Source organism: Balearica regulorum, chromosome 2 (assembly GCF_011004875.1).
Source record: "Balearica regulorum gibbericeps isolate bBalReg1 chromosome 2, bBalReg1.pri, whole genome shotgun sequence".
Taxonomy (NCBI): Eukaryota; Metazoa; Chordata; class Aves; order Gruiformes; family Gruidae; genus Balearica; species Balearica regulorum.
The window spans coordinates 47545392-47565759 of NC_046185.1; the positions used below are offsets into that span (position 1 = coordinate 47545392).

At 34.7% G+C, this 20368-nt stretch overlaps 1 protein-coding gene across 6 annotated transcripts in view; it reads left to right on the plus strand.

Annotated features, from left to right (window-relative positions):
* The window catches only part of CCDC178 (coiled-coil domain containing 178), a 181679-nt gene that overhangs the window by 50749 nt on the left and 110562 nt on the right, over positions 1-20368 (plus strand). For 5 of the 6 annotated variants that reach the window (XM_075744162.1, XM_075744161.1, XM_075744163.1 and 2 more), the window contains 4 exons: positions 2649-2810; positions 6109-6222; positions 10467-10612; positions 14102-14261. In XM_075744162.1, coding sequence (XP_075600277.1) covers positions 2649-2810; positions 6109-6222; positions 10467-10612; positions 14102-14261 — 582 coding nt within the window. The remainder of the gene's footprint in view (positions 1-2648; positions 2811-6108; positions 6223-10466; positions 10613-14101; positions 14262-20368) is intronic. The other variant, XM_075744165.1, reaches the window with a different exon arrangement.

Sequence of the window (20368 nt, forward strand, 5' to 3'; positions counted from 1 at the left end):
CATTGCCTTTTTCTTAGATAAAGCTTGATACCAGATAAACAGTACAATTAACCACTTTCTTCTCATCCAAGATCCCTCTAATAACTGGAAAACTCATGTGATGCATCATTAACCCACCAGTGTGTAACCCATCCTGAAAGCTCTTTCATAGTTTGTAAGTGACTGCCATTGAGATTCATCTCTTCCTTTCTATGAAGGAGACATGTAATACCTCTGGGAAAAATATTTCTACTAATGCTCCCACTCTCACCACTATGAGATATAGGTTTGTTTGGCTTCATTGCTCCTTCCTGCTCATCCCTAGAGGAGTACTCACATGATGTGAGTGTTCTGATGTTGAATTCTGATCCAACATCATGTGGGATTGAAAGAACATAGCCAGAACTGGAGGGAGACATTGCAGTATTTTACTGCAAGTCCTTGAGTCAGAAACCCCCTTTTGTCTCCCATGGTCTCAGATAGGAGAGATTTACTCTGAGAACTGTTAAAGGCTATTTTTCTTAGAATTGCATATTGGATTTACTGTGATGATTGGAAGTCCTTCTGAGGTTTTTGTTCCTTTTTTTTTTTTTTTTTTTTTGAGAGAGAGAGAGAGAAGTCTGAACCTTTTTTATTTGCTTCTGGACATTCACAGTCTCCATTTTGCTTTTGTTATGAAGCTTGTTCTCTTCCTTTCTGTGACTTTGAACTGTGCAAGAGGTCAATAGCAGAATCTAGTATCTACATCTCCCATTTCTAGAAAGGCAAGCCCTAAGAGACTTCTTGCAGGTCCTATTTGTCCCAGACATTATCAGAAAGTGTTGAATGTTCCTCTTCTAAGCCAGGTGGCGCGCAGGGTCTCCATCACATGCAATTGTGTTTGATGCACAACTTCCTTCTGATTCTCAGGATTTGCTTCAGAGAAGGCTGAAGGGAATGTTTCTGATTCTGACTGCCACAGCACAATAGGCTTGATTTGGTGATTCCAAACATCTTCCTCTCTTCCTAGTATTCATTGCTGATCCTTTTTGATTATTCAATGAAACCAAAAATTTCCTTTCTTTCTCCTGATTCTTGGTAAAAATTCTCAGTGGCAACTTTAGCCCACTTCTTCCCTTTAACAGACAGAAACAAAAGAATGCTTTCCTAATGGAAAGTAAATGTTTTGCTCAGAACTGCTTTTTTCATTGTAGTTCATGTTTTTTCGGGATAAAGAGGTTTGTAAGATGCATCTTGTCTTCTTTTAATGTGATTTTAAAGTTCTGTTCAAACTGAACCATTTTTTTCTGTTGTTCTTCCAAAGCCTCATTTCTCTGGGTTAGACAGCCTTCATATCCTTGCTGTCAAGAGGTTTTTTCTTACTAATAGGACAAAACTTCAAGGTGATGTCAAAGGATGTTGAAAGTGCAAAAGCCATCATTAACTAGTGACCGTCAAAGTGCATAGCAGTTCAGATGAGATTCTCTTCTGAAATAGCCAACAGGAATCTCCTAATGCCATCTGAGTATAAAGCAACAGAGATCCAAAAATGTTAGTGGTTTTCTTGGAAGCTTGTCCATTCGACCTACCAACCATGTTGTCACCTGGAACATTATCCATAACTTCACCTAATATTGTGCCAATCTATAGGAATTCAGAAATTATGCTGCATTTACTACTTGAAATGCTCCTAGTAAGGATAATTATGTTTGTAGGCTATGATTTAAAACTTGAAAAAGGAGTTATTTACCACCTAGCATAATACTTTGAAAAGAGTTAGTCACATGTATGGTCATTTCTTGCCCCCTTTCCCATAACCTTCTTGGCTTATTTCACTCTGCTTCTACAGCTAAAAAGAATTAAAAATGCTGCCCCCTGCATTCCACTTTAAATATATATAGACATATGTGTGTGTGAGTGTGTGTATGTATATATATCAATATCAGATGTTGTGTATTCACTCTTTGCTACACACATAAATAATTGAGTTCAAGTGATGGTGAATTTGGGATATTAGAAATTGAAAGTGTGTGTAAGACCTTCTCATTCTGAAGAACACAGCTGCTGGTACATAGTATTTCTCTATCTTTCTTTATTTCTTTGGGTGGAGGCGAGAAGGTTGGAGTGGATGTGAGCTTGACCCTGTATTTCCCAACCTTGAAGGATGTTCATTTATTTTGCAAAGATTTTGTTCCTTTTCACTTTGCAGTGTTTTCCTTCTCTTTTTTCACCCCTTTTAAAAAAAATAAATATCTAGGAACATGATGATTATGTTTCCCATCGGGAAAGATTTTCACTCTTGACATTAATATTTAGAATTTTATTTTCTCTTTTATGGAATTCTTTTCTACTATTTGCTTAAATAGTACTGTAAATTCATTGTCTGTTTCAATGTCATTTTTACATTTCCTAATATTTCTTTCCGATTCCTCTGCTGTATTTGTGTTTTCTAGTTCTGCTGGCTATTCAACTTTCCTATTCATAGACATCCGACATATGCTAACTTGACGGCCTACTCTTCCATCATTTTGAAGACATTTTTAATCAACTTATGATGTATTTGTTAACTTTTGGTCTATTCATGGTGTTTACTTAAGATCATAAATGTTCTTTCAGATTTGGATTTTTCAAGCTCTACTTCTGCTTTTGAAATACTGAAAGCTTAATGCTATATATATTTTAATAAACAGACCAGGATTAAAGCAATATATGAAGAGCTAGAGAAAAAGAAAAAAGACAGACTTAAGAAAAGAGAGGAAGATATGAAGAGGATAGAAGAGATTGAGAGACAAGTGGCTGATCTAGAAACAAAATTGAAAATAAATAAGGATATACTTCAAGACAACCATGAGGTAAAAGTAGTAGATTCTGGACCATTCACTAGCATATTTTTGGTCATTTTTAGCAAAAACAGGAAACAGAAGTTCATAGCTCAGAAGAGCTGGGTTATTAAGCTGTGCAATTGTGCTCTGTTACAACGTAACAAAACATACAACATAATTCCAACCTTATTTTTGACTTCTTGCTTTCTGTCGTCTGTTTTCTTACAAAAGGGAAGTCTGATTAGCACTTGCTTGTTTCCTTTGTACTTTCTGGCATACTTATAAGCTGAAGAGCGCAACTGGTGTATAAGCCCCCAGCCACGGCATGCTGGGGACCTTCGCTTCCCTGTTTTATGGGTGATACTGATAAAAAGGTTTTTATTTCCTCTCATGAAAAGTCTGTTTTGTATAATACGAAAAAGAAACAAAAGATTTTTCTATTAAAAACAGGTCCCCAACCTATCTGAATTGACCCTTCCAAACATTTTTTTTTTGCTTCTGGTAGAGCATTCCTACTGTTATAGTATGACATGTTTTGGCTGGCTCTTCTATCATCTTGAAAGTATGACCAAAGAGCCATTTTTCTCCAGTTGTCCAGTGATGACCTAGTAGCCTGTTCCCCATATTTGCAGGGTAGACTAGTGGTGTTAACCTTTCCTAAGACTAAAATGTTGGGAAAATTTTAGAGAAATAACCTTTTCTCCAGACCTGCTCAAAAGAATAATGGGAATACTAACTAGCGTGACCTGAGAAGCATTTCTTTCATTTTTAGACTTTCCTCTTTTAGATCTGGTGATCTTTTAGATCTTTGAAAGGTACAACAGTGGTAATAGAATGCAGAGTGCAAAGTGGACAATGTTATCTAAATAAATTACTGTTTGAAAACAAGGTATTACAATGATGGATACTTTTGAAAAATACCTGATAGTATGTGAATCAGTCAACTAGTAGTCCTACAAACATGAGACCTTAGCTAGGTAGAAAATAATTTACTTAAGAAATGCTGATAGTTGTTGCTACCTCAACAACTATCTGTAGAAACAGACGTATGTTTTTCTGAAATGATGTGGAAATATTCAAAATCTGAACCTTAGTTTAGTGCAAGATGTAATGTCTATACATTATATTGAAGCCAACCCCTCACACAAAACCATTCAGTCTTTCTTTTGCAGAACTGTTTGGAATATAGTTTATTCATAGATACTTCTTTTTTTTTTTTAAAGAGCATTTCCATACCTTTGCTTTATCCTTTTTGTATGTTATTTTCTTGAGCAGATGCTTATTCCTTTTCTTCTTTTGGGAAATGGCTCTGAAAATGACTGGAAACATGGGGAAAATTTTGATTGTTTTCCATCTTCTATCATGAGTGAAACAGAGTTTGGCTCTCACACTGGTAATTGTACAAATCAGCAATGCTGAAATTGGGAGCTGTCAATCATTATGCTTAAATTAAGCATTGCCTACTACTCAAAGCCTTTGTTCTCTGTTCTACCAGGAAATATGTGCAAAACCTTGCAAACAAGTCCTTCCAAATGTGAGCTGCCCCACACTCTATGAATAGGTGGGCATACATTGTTCACTGTAAATAGCAGTTTTACAATCTAGGGAAGGTTTTTAAAGCTCTCCCCACCCCGCTTTTTTTTTTAAATTTTTCTTCACACACCCCCCCCCCCCCCCCCCCAAGGAAATAAGTGTCTTAGGGACTAGAATTAAAAATACAGTAATCAATGTGAAAGAAGTAATTATTTCTTAAGTGTCTGAAAAAGGAGGGTATTTTCACTGGACCTTACTGCCAGAAAAGAAAAAGCAAAATGCCTTCATTTTTGTTTCCAAATTAATAGGACACAAAACTAGCTATTGATGTGTCATGTCCAGAATTAAGGCAAGGAGTTTGCAATAAGCCATATACTTGTTATGGAACATTCTCACAATCAAGTAAGATCAACATCTTTTGAGCCTATTCAGTATAAATACAGGATTTTTTATTTTTGCTCAAACCCCAGATACAAGACTTTCTGCTGCCTCAGCGAGTAGATGTTTTTTGTTGCAGAATCAGTCTGTAGGTTCATAGTTCTGTTATCCACCTACTAGTAAATATCTTGTCATGGGAGATTTTCTCCAGTTTTTTAGTGTTATTCAATTTGAAGGGTTCTTAACATAGTCTGCATGTAGCAGTACTTGACTATTTTTGGAGAAGAGATGGAGGATGTTCAATAGTTTGAGTTCACATAATGGATTATGTGATAGTTTATTTCTGATGCAGGTTTAATAAGTCAAATTGAAAAATCTAAAAAAAAAACCCACCAAAGATTCCTCTAATAGCTAATAGTATTTACAAAACAATGCATTAATGTCAGTGACTAATGTTGTTAGCCCTTCCCCAGCTAAAACTGAGTAGAAACACTGTGACAAAGATCACATCATTAGTTTCCTGGAAACCTAGAGAGGTGTGGTGTAAGTTATACATCATGGTCTATAGCTGTGTATTTGCTTCTGTTTTAAAAGCTTAGAAACAGAGTTTGCACAAGCAGATTTGTATGTGAATGATATACAAAAGCTATTGGTAATTTCAAGGAAGAACTTTCTCATTGTTTAAAGGTTTAAATTATTGTTTCAGAATGGAAATATTAATACCTATTTTAATATTCTTTATTATATAGTCTAAATGGAATTTTAAACCAAATAATATAACTATTAAACCATTTATATAAGCATATTTTCTAACGTAAAATTTTCCTTATTACATGTATTACAAATAATTTCTGTCATTTAATATTTGGTGCTCACAGTAATGACACAAATGAAATTAATACAATAGACAAGAACTGTTTTTCTTGAAGTGCTAATTAATAATAGAGTGGATTAATGAAAAATATAAAAATGAGATATACCAATATTTTATTTTATTTCTTCTTCTTCCTCTTGTTAGCTGTCCTTAGCTGCATTTTTTCATGAGTTAGTGATAATAAGTAATAAACATTTATTTTGCCTTCTATACAAATTCCATATATATTTTGATTTCAGAACTTTATTTGTAACTTCCTTGGCAGAAAGAAAGAACAGTAAGCAGTGATATTTTGGTGTAAGATAATAAACACTAGATGAAGTAGGAGAGATATTTTCTATTTTAAATGTGCATTTTTTCATTCAAAGTGTAGAGTATACAAACCTACATGATGGAAAAATGGATATGGAAGGGAAAACAAAAATAAGCTTAAGAATGGTAACTGTTAAAGTATTTAATGACTGATATATTTTCTGATTTCTATAGGCTGTAGGACAATAACTTTTAAATACTAACACGACTGTTTATGCATACACTCTCCAGAAGCTCTCCTATTTGGATCAGAGGGAGCAAGAGCTATATAAACAGCAGAAGCGAACTGAACAACAACTGGAACAAAAAAGAAGTATTATGCAGCAACAATTAAATGATATACAGGTGAATAATTTAATGCTTGCATGGCTTTTTTGAAGTATGTTTAATCTGAAATGTTAGGCTGTCATTTCTACACAGTTGCCTTGAACTATATACATACACACAGTGTATGTACTATTTTCTGTCTCTTGCTGGAACTAACCTATGAGGTCCGTAGCCTTGAGACAGCATAAAGTACAAAGCAGAATTGATATTGGGGTCATTGAGAAGTCCTTTGCTTTCTTCATTTGCTACACTGGCTCAGATTGCTTGAGGGGCTTTAGAAATGCAATGGAGAAAATCAATAAAGGACAAAAAAGATTCTAGTATAATAGGAAGTGCCTGCTGATTGCATGTTTGCTCAGCAGATGGCATCTTTTTGTAAATGATGGCTTATATCTGCTGTATCAGTAAACTGTATAATCCACCAAAGGGAATTATTGAATTTCATTACTGAACACTATGCTTTATATAAACATGGTTATAAGCATTAGAAGAAACAAGCATTTTCTTTCTAAGATTCTGTTCATTTTTATTCTTCTTACATTTGCATATTGTATAAACTTAAGTTAGATATTACAGCATCAAAGATGAGTCTTATTGATAAAAAAAAAGCTTTCATGTTGTTCAGAGTAGCTTTCATGAATCTGGTAATTTCTATTAAAAAACTCTGAGATTTCCTAAATATGACAAAATCTTAAATTAAGCATTGGGAAATTTGTTAATTCACAGAGGTATCTAAATTTGACAGGGAAGACAAAGTTTATACATCTCTTTCTATTAAAGATTGTGCTCTACCAAACTGTGGATTTACCACTAGATCTTACAACATGGGGAAATGACTGATGAGTCAGTACAGATAATCAGTAATTCTACATTGTTTTTCAGTGCATTTATTTCTTGTACTTTTTGTTATTATTTTTAATGTTACCTTTCCTAGTAACTGTAAATAACTATATCCATTGGTTACTTGAGCAATACTTGAGTTGATGTTCTGGAGGAGTATTGGAGGAGTGTTCTGTGTAAGTGGAATAAGACAAGGTACAAAGCCTGTTTTATGAGATCTGTAGAGCTCTGAACTGGTAACAATACTTGGGTACCTTAGATGTTGCGTTCTTAGAGCCTGATACAGTTCCTTGATCGTAGCAATTGAAGTTTTGTAAAAAGGGGGCTTTATAAAAGGAGCTGTCTTATTTTTAACAATAACACATATTTCTAGCTGTGCAAGATCACACTATATGATTCTGTTAATCATGTTATATAGTTTTTAAGGAAAAATTATTTACGGTTATATTCAGAGATTTTAGTGCTCTCCCATTGTCGTGGTTTAGCCCTAGCTGGCAACTAAGCCCCACATGGCCGCTTGCTCACCCGTCCCCCCAGCCCTGTGGGTTGGGGCAGAGAATCAGAAGAAAAAGGTAAAACTCGTGAGTTGGGATAAGGACAGTTTACTGGGACAGCAAAGGAAGAGGAAAGTAACAACAATAATACTAATAACAGAAAATGGAAAGCTGGTGATACACAATGCAATTTGCTCACTTCCTGGAACCCCATGACAGCCTATCCCTGAGCATTGGTCTCCCTTCCCAGCCAACTCTTCCCCTTATATACTGAACATGATGTTATATGATATTGAATATTCCTTTGGCTAGGTTGGGTCAGCTGTCCTGACAGTGTCCCCTCCCAGCTTCTTGTGAAAATTAACTCCATTCCAGCCAAAAACCAGGACACCTATTATTAAGACATTGGCTTGTTTAAAGCTTATCCAGTGTGTAGCTTAAATGATGTCATGAAAGAAATTACTATGATTCCATAGTATTCTTGGTACAGGAGTAATATAGACTCTCCAACTTCCAATTGATCAAGCAATTCACCCAGTCCTTCATAGTTTACCTATTTTAGGACAAGATGAATCACACCCTAGAGGCTTCTGCATCTCACCATTGAATTTGAAGTGACTCAGTTTGGTCTACTGACATTTAAATGTCTAAAAGCTAAATACCTAGATAAGAGCATATGAATTCTACCCTATAACACACCAGTAGTCTTGTTCAGCAAGTAAGAAGAATGAAGAATACTGTACAGCTGAGGCAGGATACTGGACTATTATCCACTACAGCAAGCCATAAGGAGCAGATATTCAGTCTATTGATATTTGGATCACAGAATGTAGAGTATCTCACCATTTTTATTTATTTGTTCTAAAATGTGATTGCAAATTCTATAATAGGTAACATTGCACTGACTCAACAGCTAGTATTCCATATGCCTGGATGTCAACATTTTCAGGTTTTATCTGCCTTGGTTTAAAAGTCCTGAAAAAAGTACAGGAAGTCAAAGAGACAAAATCTTCTTTGTTGGCAGTTTTGTTCTTACACAGCTCATATATGAACCCAACTCTAGCAAAAACATGTCACGGCTCCTTTGTGTACATATATATATCTGACCCTGATATCTTAATCATCTCAGATTTCATTATTTATAAAGTTTAAGGCCAGGACAGATCATACAGACATCCTGTATATCACAGGTTATCACATTTCTCCAAGTTCTCCTGGTACTGAGCCTAAAATTAATATGATTTTTCCTCAGAGGTTTGAGACTCTTTATGGGTGATTCAGTTGCATAGGGATTTGCATTAATTACCATATCTTCATTTTCTTTCTAATGATTCTATGTTCCTGCAAGAAACCTGAAATTTCCATCTAATCTTATATAGATACTTATTACACTTTTACAAAGTTCAGAGGCCTTAAAAATGTCATGTTCTTGTGGTACCTTGCACACCTTGATATCTATGCTAACATCTGTTACAAAAGCTTTGATCCCTTGGGTTTTTTTACAGCTGCCTTTTAGGTATATTTCTAAAAAGCACTTCTTTCATAAGGAAAAAGATCATTAGACTATGCATCAGGCTACTGCTTCAGAAAAACAGGGCAATACCTAAAGAAGAAACTTTTAAAATACCGATCTTTATTTAAATGATGTGATGCATTCTTCTTAATTGTGAGGTCTTCATATTTGGTATTTATATATGTGTGCACTTAAATTATATGTGTATATATAAGGATAATCAAAAGGTATTTTCCTCCCTCTTAATTTAAGCCATTTACATAGCTGCTTACAGCCCATTAGTGTGGGTTACAAAAGCTAATGCAGCAAGGCCACTTTAGAGGCATCACCCAAGTAGAAGACTCCCACCTGTTTATTACTCTTGAACTGCTACAGTGCCTTATGTTTACCTTGTTCTTTGTGAGGAAGCTGCTGCTTTCTTTACCAGATACTGTTGCTCTTGAAAGTAGAGTTTGCTTCTGTCATGAATCTTGACATTTTTTTGGGTCCTGTGACTGTCAGTCACTTTTGGAATGAAAAGACACTCCAATTTAATCTCTCTTCTGTAGAACAGGAATTTTAGTGAAAACACTTTTTAATGTAAAAGTTTTCAGCAGCTTAATGTCAGCATCTCTTTCAGTTGTGCACTTGTAGCTGAGGAAAGTAGGCAGGAGTTCAGGAATCATTCTCTGTGCTTTAATCCTCCACTGCCTGTAATACAGGACAACTATGTTATGAAATACTTGACATCTAAAGAGGACAACTGTCTAGTTAGGCAACTAAATGAAAATTGCCAGTTTTCAGAGATAATGAGTAAGCCATATTCTCCCTGGAGAATGGCAACTAAAAATACTGATTTTTCCTGAAAGTAGAGTTTTTAGGTATCTGCCTAAAACAGCATTACATTTGGTAAGTACTTTGATGGTCTAGCAATAAAAGCTGCCATTTAAGACGCTGACTCTGCATGCACTGAAACAAATAGGCCCAGACTCAGATCATATACAAAAATTGTTACTTTTCACTATCATTAATAAAGTTTTTGCTGTGCAAGCCAGTGCTTATTTGCAAAACTTTTATGTATGAGAGCAAAAATAAAAAAGGATATGTATTTTATGAAGATGATGGCCTACAAACATCCATACGTCTATATACAACATAGGCAAATGAAAAAATACAAGTACCATAATAAAATTTGTGGATATATAATAGAAGAATCGTGCAACAAGTTGTAGAATGGATGTTCAAAGCCGTGGTCTTATAGAAATGCTGTTCTGCCAGTTGCAGTAAGTGTTTCAGCTGCCCCCTCTGAAAGAAGTTATCTTTCTTTGGGTATACGATTTTGTGAATTGTTGCCCATAATCATGTGCTTAAAATACAGTATTTGGAAATCTAGCCCTGCCTAATTTACATGCTTTGTATATTTTTTAAATTCCTAGGAAAAAATATCATTTGTTTCCAGTCAAATTTTTGAAAACTTTCACACTATGGAAAAATTTAAAAATGAACTTAAAGAATTAAATGAATTATGGAACATAAAGCAAATACAGATGGAAAATACAGAAAAATCTTTCATTGATTTGCGGTAAGACCTACCTATTATATGAATTTTAAAAGATAGTTTATTACTTTTACTGAAGTAATTTAGTAATTCTACTTTATTACTATTAGTAAAGATAGTTTTATTATTTTACACTATTATTTCTAGGAAATGCACTTTTCATCAATAATTTGAGAGTATTTTGTCTGATCACTACTTGCAGTTTTAATGCATCTGTAGAAGTTATTAATGACAAATTGCCTACCAAACTGAATTTTGAACATCAGAATTACTTTTGGAAATCTGATAATATTCATGATGAGTTGCATCCTTAATTAATGGAGGATTCCACATACTCTGTGTTTTCTCTGGTTTAGGAAGTGTGGACCAACACTCGCTGTGAATGAGTCCTGAAAATACTCTCAAAGGACTCTATCCAACTGATAATGCAGGCTGCCTTCTAGGCCATGCAAGCCTTGGAGGGCCATATATGCTGATTGCACAGCAGGCTTACTCTTCAAGGATAAAGGTGAACGTGCTGTGCAATGTCAAAGAGCAAGCAGCTTGGATTGTTGAATTGTACACAATAACTAAATAGTGAGAAAGTGATCCTTGCATCATTATGCTACAGCTCCCTTTCTATGATCTCATTCACATTATGTTCTGTTGGTGTTGAAAGATCTTTGAGAAATTATCCCATCAAATTCTTGACTGAGGTTAAAAAAAAAAAATTCTATGCAAATTTTTTTAGTTGAATATATGGGACTGGATATGTTTTTTTTCAACTTTTGATTCATACAGAATGATTCAGAGGGACCCAATGTGCAGTGGAACTTACTGAACTTCAAGAAAAGAAGGCATTTTTCCATGACTGAAAATCTCCTGTTTTCCAGAGCTCTTTAGCCAGTAGTCAGTAGGTTCATGTCAGTGACATGTTATATTCAGACTCAGAGAAGAAAGGGATAATATCAGCACAAAGTGGCACTGAAAGTTCATTCCTGCAATTCATTGTTTCTATATAGCTATGAAGTCCATCTCTCTTTTGAAGAGGAATTTTCTTGCAAATTCTCCAACTTCTAGACCTAAAATAGATAGTAATGAAAACTTTGCATTTTTCTTGAGAACCTGCTTTTAGAGATCCCATCGAATAGAAAGAACTGTAAAGTAAAAAAAAAGTCCAAACCCCACCCTCATAGACTTCCGAACTATGCATCCCAATGGCTAGTATTTCTTTTTGTCATTCTCTGAACACAGAAGATACATCACATGGGAATTTCTCCATCATGTGACTTACTGAAAACTGATAGCATGCTTATGCCTTCTGGTTGTGAGATCTTTCAGCCTCTCTGTGCTTGAGGGGCAAATAGAAGAAAAGTTTGAGGTTGTTGGTGTTTTTTCGTTGCTTACTGCTTCTCATTAGTGAAGATTAATGGTGACAATATTCAGAAAGAAATTTTCTTTCAGGCTAACCTACCTTCTTCTATTAATGTTTCCAATAATCTGACATATCATATGGCATTTCATCAATCTATCTTAAGTAAGTCTGCTCTAGCCACTTCCTGTTATATTTTGCATCATGCATATAGTTCAATATCAAATGTAGTTTTGTATTTGAACTGATCTTTCTTCTTATCATAAGAGTGCTGATACCTGCTTGACTTGGTAGAAAAACTGCGAATAAAGGATTAACTGTTCTTACTTTTACTCTTGGATATTATTTCCATTTTTTTGGCATGTCATCAGGCTAATTCTAGCCTGATCTGGTGGAGAAACTTGAGGTAAAGGAGTCCCTACTTCTGCTTTCAGTCTTCACTGTTGTCCTTCTGTAGGTACTTCCTAGCATCTTTCTCTGAATAACACCTCCTTGACTTACCATTGCTTACCATTAATGCAATAAAAAGACTAAGTAATAGCTACTAGAGTGAAACAGAAACATTGACACGTTATCAAAATAACAGTAATTTGAAATATTTTTCCACAATAAAATTGACTACAAAACTGAAGTGTACTGCAAAATTTAGCCTAACCTGCTAACCAAGAGAAAATAGTATGCCACAGGTGTCCCACCTAGAAACCATCTTACACCAATAACTTTTGAAAAAAGACATAAAGACTTCGTATCTGAAGTTAAGAGCAAACATGAAATACATTCTTTTTTTTTTTCTAAATGTCAGTGGAGTTTGATGCTAATTAGATTAGAAGGATGATGAGAAAATCCTGTGAACTTAAGGTTTGTGTGAGGAGAATCCTTGCTTGTATTGGAGTCCCGACCATTTACATGCATCAATTCCCATATGGTGTGCCTACCTCCAGTGAGAAGGAAATAAGGGCAGGAAGCAAGTTAAGGGGATGTACTGGCGATTAGGAAGGCTAGAAGGGTGTTTCAGTGAAAAGGAATGCTAGGAAATTTCTGATGGATCCCTTAGCCCTTCTTTAGAGAGATTTTTGTAGACACTGATTCAGAGGAGGCCTCAGATGCTTTAATTTTCTGCAAAGGGGACTGTTGTTCTGCAGAGAGTCTCAGAAGGGACTGTGAGGAGCATCTTGTGACCTCCAGAATTTAGAACTGAATTCTAAAACTACTAAATACATCTGTTCTGTCAGGTATCAGCTAATCAATAAGACGGATAACAGCTTATTATCAGTCCCAGCTGTTCCTAGTGTGACAGCGTAAATGGCCCCTGAGCGGTCAGCATAATCTTTACATCATGACAGATTTTTTTCTCTTTCTCAGACTGTTTGATTTGTTTTAAAATAACATTGAGTTTACACAACAAAGCCTTAAAATTAGAAAAAGTAGACTTAAACTTGTCTCTTTTTTGTGTGCACATTGTGATACAGTCTTTACTATCCAGCCAACAGTTACATTACCTGCAAGGCTCTAGTTTACATTATCTTGCAGAAAATCAAGTAGAAATACTTTTTTTTTTTTTTTGTATGCTTCTGTCTAACAGTGACAGATATACAGACTCTGACAGAACAGAATGTTAGTACAAAGCAAAAACTTCTGAAAATTGTTTAACTTTACATATTTCATATGTATAGGTTAAAGAAACCATACTAAGTATGGACAGAGACAGAAGCTAAATATTACACAAATGGTATGAAGCTCCCACTGCCAGTCCCAATAAATAATAAAATAGTGGTTACCCAATATGGTACTGATCATAGGCTCATTCTGTGTCTCAGAATATCATTATCTGAGCAGATACTTTACCTGCGGGCATGAACCAGTCCATTCTCTAGAAATTTTTTTTAAAAAATGCAAGCTGTATTTTAAAATTGTGAGTTATGTATCTCAATAGACTCCTTGGATATGTATTGATAGGGAGAATATCTTTAAGTGGTCTAAACATTCATGATAAGCTCCATCATATGCCTCTGTTTGGTTTTTTTTTTTTTTTGAAGGGTATCATTATTTGTGAGAAGACACTATTTTATCTATTAAAAAATTAAACATCTACCTGTAAGACTAAAAAACAGTATAGCAGACTATCTTGATTACTTCACTGAATATTTTTTTTTCTTCCGAAGGAAAAACTTAAGTGGTGTGATGTTTAAGCAGCAAAATGTTCAGATGATATTTAATCATCTCCAAGATGAGCTAGCAGAATATGAGAAAAGGTTAAAGCAGGAAGAAAAAACATATGGAGAATTACTACAGATTAGAAAGGAAAACCTGAAAGATTTGGAAGTGAGTATTATCAGAGCTGGGTTTCTTTATGTGAGAAGTAAAATAATTATTTGGTTAGTTCTGACTCTTTTTAGGTCTAAAAAGGATAGCAGTTTATCAAAACTTTGAAATAAGTAGTATCTTCTTGTCCATATGCAAGTATTTCTAATTAAATAAATTGCTATTTTTCTGTAGTGGTCTTCTTTATTTATGTGAATAAAGAAGTAATACTAGGAAAAATGTAAAACTGTTGATTTGCTTTGGCACTTTTCATTTTTCATTCATGCTTAGGGCTGTTGTATACTTTCTCTTCCCTGTTTTCTTTTGCTTTGATTTGTGGATACTTCTGGGAAAGAAAAGACAAGACATCACTTCTGCTAACTTGAAAATCTTTTTCTCCTTTTCACCAAGTGCTCAGTAACAAATAAATCTCAGATAATTTTGACTAATGTCAGCATCAATAAGTTTCCATTCCTTTTTAATCACTTAAGTACAAGAATTGTGCTCAGTGCATGCAATCTTCTTGATAGTGCAGCAGTCAAGCTTTGATCTTTTGGACAAAGCTGTTTCTGAACTGTTAGGAGCTACTCCTTCACAAGACCCCCATCTGAATCTTAGATGCTGTGGTTGATACCAGGCAGATGGGAGCCAGAGTCTATGTAGATGTAACTGAGGAATCAGAGCTATCTGAAATAGAAGTATAAAATACACAGTGGTAATAACCACAAAATCTTCAGAGAAATCAGATGCGAGTACAATTCTCTAAGTTCTTTTCTGTATTATTTCTATACTTAAACTTATTTTCCTAATAAAATGGATAATTGTCTAATTGTTCATGTATAATTTTCTTTGTTTTTACATGAAAATGATCACATTAAAATGTTTCTCCTTTGGGGACACATTCCCAGATTAAGATCTTTGCAGTTGTAGCTGTGTTAAAAATAATTAAAATATTCACTTTTGATCTTGTGTTCTTTGCTTTTATGCCCTTTATGTATTTTTCTCAGTTAGCTTACAATAGTTTAGATGATGAAGTAAGCTACTCAATTACAATTCTCTTTAGTATTCACCTTTACTTCATATTTCTAAGGTATTAATTACTGTTTCTGTTTGTTTTCACAAAATCTGTACTGATCAGGATATCAAAGAAAGGGAAATAGCAACAATAAGAACTTTTTTTTTTTAAAAAAAATAGTGATTGCTACTTTCTTACTTTTTACAGGGATATTAGTAATTTCAAAATACCATATTTGGCTCCTTTGTTGTGTTAACTTAATTCTGAGGTCAAAATTCTTGTCAGTATGTTGACTTGCTCATCATCACCTTAACTTCAACAATCACTGTAGGATGATTTGGTGAGATACTGTTCTTATCTCCTTCTCTAGAACATCAAGATTTGTTTTTCCTCATGTGTCCTGTTTCATCCTGTCTCGTCCCTTCTCCCATCTCCTGTACACACTGAGTTATGGGTATTGCATGAAGTACAGAGCTCTTAACAGTATTTTGTTATTAAATTAATGTTAGAGTAATGAGATTATGCCAAGCTTTTGGTGGTTAAATGTAAGTAGAAATATTATGCTGCATGCTTGAGAGCCTGCTTTAGTTTTTTACTGGAACACATTGCTGGTCTCTGTGATGACATCTCTGCATCTAGGCCTACAGCTGGAATGGAGGCACACAGTGTCACCCTATGAATATTTCTCTTGATATTACCTAGTCATTTTTATGTAATTCTTCATTATTTTTATGGAAAATATAGATAAAAGCATTTATTCACATCTATAAAATCCCAAACTCCACTAATCCATTTGAAAATGTTTAAAAAATTAAGAAATGGAAAATAGAATATGACCTAAATGTTTATATTACATCAGAAAGATCTCTTTTTGTCTGCCTTCTCACACTGAGTTAATTTACTCTCTTTTTCTGACTAGTCAGGAAAGACTAAGCTGGTGGTAATAACACCAGCAAAGCCAAATATTCCTTCTGTACCTTATGGGCAATCAAAAAATTTCAGCAGGGTCTTCAGTTTACTACCCAACAGAAATGGGTGGAAGGCCTAGTACCAGCGGGTGGAGGAAGTTTTTGAGGGCATTGGAACTAGGATTTACAGGCAGGCTGTAAATCCTGATTTACAGGAGCCTTCAAGCTCCTCTTCAAGGAGGCTAGCTATGATTTGTGGAAGTTGGGTCATGAGTTTTAGAAAGATGACCAGTGTGGCTCTCTGGAAAAGGTCACTTAGACAGCTTTCAGCAGTTTTTCCTGACAATAAAAAGTCAAATCATCTACCTTGCTTCGTATCGAATGATAAAGATAAATTTTCTCCTTTAATAGGGGTTGAATGAAAAAGCATTTCAATTCTGATTTTTGGATTTAACAATTTCTGTAAAAGTCCTGACTTCATGTAATGTGGTACAATGATTATGAGGCTTTGTCACCCAGGGTCTGGAGATGAAAGCTGGTTTGCTGAAGTAGTAATGGGGCATATGTGTTAGACCACTTTTTACAGACTTTGCTTCTCTGAGTCTGAAGCTGGGTGAAACCATTCAATGCCCGACTGATAATGCAATAGGAATAGACTAAGCATATTTTTAAGGTGAGAGATGAGTGACTGAAAAAGTAGTCCTCACAGGATTAACCTCCAAGGGGGGAAAACAATAAAAAAGGAATGCCCTGACTTCTAGGGTACAGAGTACAGGAGGCAGTTCAAGAGGTTCTGATCTCAGGTTTCTACAAATTCTAGTGAAACATTATATTGACTGAGAACTGCCTGTCTTGATAGTTAAAAAATTAGAATATGTTGTTCCAAGTGTCATGAATTACAAAAATGAAAAGGGGATGTTTCCTATATAGGCTGTGAATATGTATGGTAACGTCATACATATTCATAGCTAAAGGGAAAACAAAACCTCAAGCAACTCAGCATAAGTTGTATCTTTTAGTTTGGGAGAAATGCTGATAGATGCTTTGGTTGATTGATTCAGGGCTAGATTTAAGCAGGAAAACAAACTCTTGACTTTGAAAATTGAAAGTTAATTCTTAATTCCTTTTACTTAAGGAGAAATGCAGAGGTACATGTCACTACAAAAAGTCAGAGGGGCACATTAGCAGTACAATTTGGAGGTTGGAATTACCAATCATCTTCATTATCTAATTTTTAAGATGGACATATATGAGCCATTACGCCTTATTCAGAAGATAAATGGAAAGACCAGTGAGATTGGAAAACCCAGCTTGAGATCTACAGAATGATCCAATAAAATGTCCTTTTCGTAGTGACTTGTAGATTTTGCGAGGGTGAGTAAAAGCCAGAAAGCAAGAACAAGAGGAAGGAAAAACTTTTTGCCAAGAAAAAACGGTTTGAGTGGTTTGATGGGAAGGAGATATACAGCGACATCTTGTTTCAAGCAAGATGTCCCTCTCTCCTGGAGGCTAGATGGATCTGTTAAACCCATAAAGGAGATAAACAATCTCTTATCAAGAGATAAGCTGACCAGAAACTAGATGAGAAATACTGTGAGAAAACCAGGGACCACTGCTCTCAGCATCATGAAGGGAATTGAAAAATGGTCCTGATTATGAGAAACTAGTGGCCTCAGCACAGATCCAGACAGAAAAAGAATTTTTGTGTGGAGGTTCTTGGGGTCTATTCATGATCAGGACTGAGTAGGATGAGAAGCTGAAAAATGTGTGTGCCTGATTCCTGCAGGAATACACACCACGTATGATTTGGCTGAAGAGCTAAGTCACAGTTTTTGCAGACCTTCTAGATTCTGTCTTTTCGCAGGAGAAAGGGCTACCAAGTGTTAAGACTATGACACATGAATGTAACAAATGTCCCAGCTAAATAGAAGGTGTGACTTCTGTTTTACTGACATGCATGCTACTAAATGTGGCAAAATTTACATGTGTAATGATGAAGTTATACCTTATAGGCATATTGTATCGCTGTGCTATTTGTAACTATTCTCATAGCATCTCATTACCTTATGTTCTACAGAGACAGTACAGTCCCCAAACTATCATATTGCCATTTGGTTCAGTGCTGATATGTGCTGTATTAAACACACAGATAAGAATTCTTTGACATAACAATTCATAATGAGTGTTGGATCACGTTCAGAATGATTATGTTGCGCCCTGTTTTCTTAACCTCGAAACAAGCCTGCTTGCTCTTATTTTCTGCTGCTAATGTGATTATTATACTTTCAATTAAAGTAACTGTAAAAACAATTACTGTGGGTTTTGAAGATTGAGCAAGACATTCGGAATGACCAACAATCTCTTGAAATGTGAAAATTTGTTCTCGTTAGTGTCTGCTATTGGACACATGAGCATATATTTATGAGGTACATATGTATAAATTTTTAAATTCAGACATCTATATATACTGACTTGTACTTTTGATAAAAACATAAAATGCTGTTACTCAAAGCATAAACAGATATACTGATACTTTGACGTTCTTTTTGTTTTGAAATAGTAGCAATATTATAACTTCCTAATTCTATTAATTAACATTAGTCTTCTGCTAAAAACGTCTTACCACCCAATAATGTTTCTAGATTTTCTATGAATTTGACTGTTGCATGATACTGGAAAAAAAGATGGTAATGAATTGATATTTCTTTAGCATTGTACCTCGAAATTGCACCACATTCAGCAATGTTTCATCTAAAACTGAATGAGAATTTCTCAGATATACAAAGGGGCATTTGGAAATTCCTTTAATAGAATGACAATATTGTCTCCTTACCGCAATGCAGAAAGTTTAAAAGAGGGGGAATATACTTTTTGAAAACAAAATTAATTTAAATTTTATAGATATTAAAATAAGTTTTGAATCAGTTATTATTTAAAAAAAAATTAGTTTGCAAATATTTGTTCAGAATGTTTTTACCTTAACTTAAATGTTTTTCATTTTAAAACAAATCAGCATGTTCCTATGAGCAATTTATTTTTTATAGAAAAGCATTTTCCATCTGGGGAATGATATATCAGAAAATCCATGACCGTTTCTAACAGCTAGCCATGATATGTTTTTTCATCAGATATTGAGGGTATTACTAATGAAATAATTTACAAAATGGCATATTTCAGAAGAGATTGTTATAAAAATATGATAATACACTGCTGAAAGCTGTATTAAGAAACAGGGAAAACAAAGTTAGATCCAGGGGGCTGTTTATCATCATGGTATTAGGTAAAATCCACTGGGTGTCTTTTATCATTTACTATTCATCTATTTAGGTCATCTTTTCTTCTAGTCATTCTTTCCAGTCTTGCTGCACTAATACCTTCAGAGCAGTTTCCATCTCTTACTTTCAGAAAATACTGTTAATCAATATTAATGTTACTGAAGAGCTTTGTTACAGCATATCCATGTAAACACAAGAGCTACATTTGAAGATATATGACAAAAGTGGATTTTTTTAAAAGCTAGAGAGCCGTTGCTCCCTTTAGGCTGTTTTGTGTGTGTGCAGGGTAAGGATAACAAATAGTCTGGCTATAAAATTGTCTTTAATTAGTTGACTCAGTGGCTTCCAACAGTGTGCTACACTGGTATGCGCGACTCCCATGTTACAAGATAGACTTTTGAATCTTACTCCATGCTCCTGGGTAGTCTTAGCGTATCGACTTATATGCTGTCCTGTGGGAAGTGCTGGCAGTATTACCCAAATAACCATCCCACTGATTTTATTGGCTCATAGGGAAGTCATATACCTTCCCTTCTGAGGAATATGCATAGCTAGAGGTTGGGTGCCATGACAGTGATAATACTCTGAGTGAAAATCAAAGGGATGTAAAAGTGGAAGGTTAATAGAAATTTTAAGGGGTAGTTTTATGTTTCTTCATTGAAAAACAAGCCATATGCATAATAATTAAAACCAAATTAACCCTCCTTGTAGTTTAAACAGCATCAATGAGAACTATCATAATGATCTAAAAATTACTTTTTAAAAATTAAAAAAATTGTTAATTATTCTTTCTACAAACACAAAGGCTCTTTCTAAGATTGGAAAACATTTTTTATTATAATTTCTTCACTCTTAATATTTAAAAAATACTTTGATTTTTGCCAAGGGTGCTGTTCTAATTTGGAAGAAATTCTTTTCTGCATTTTCTAT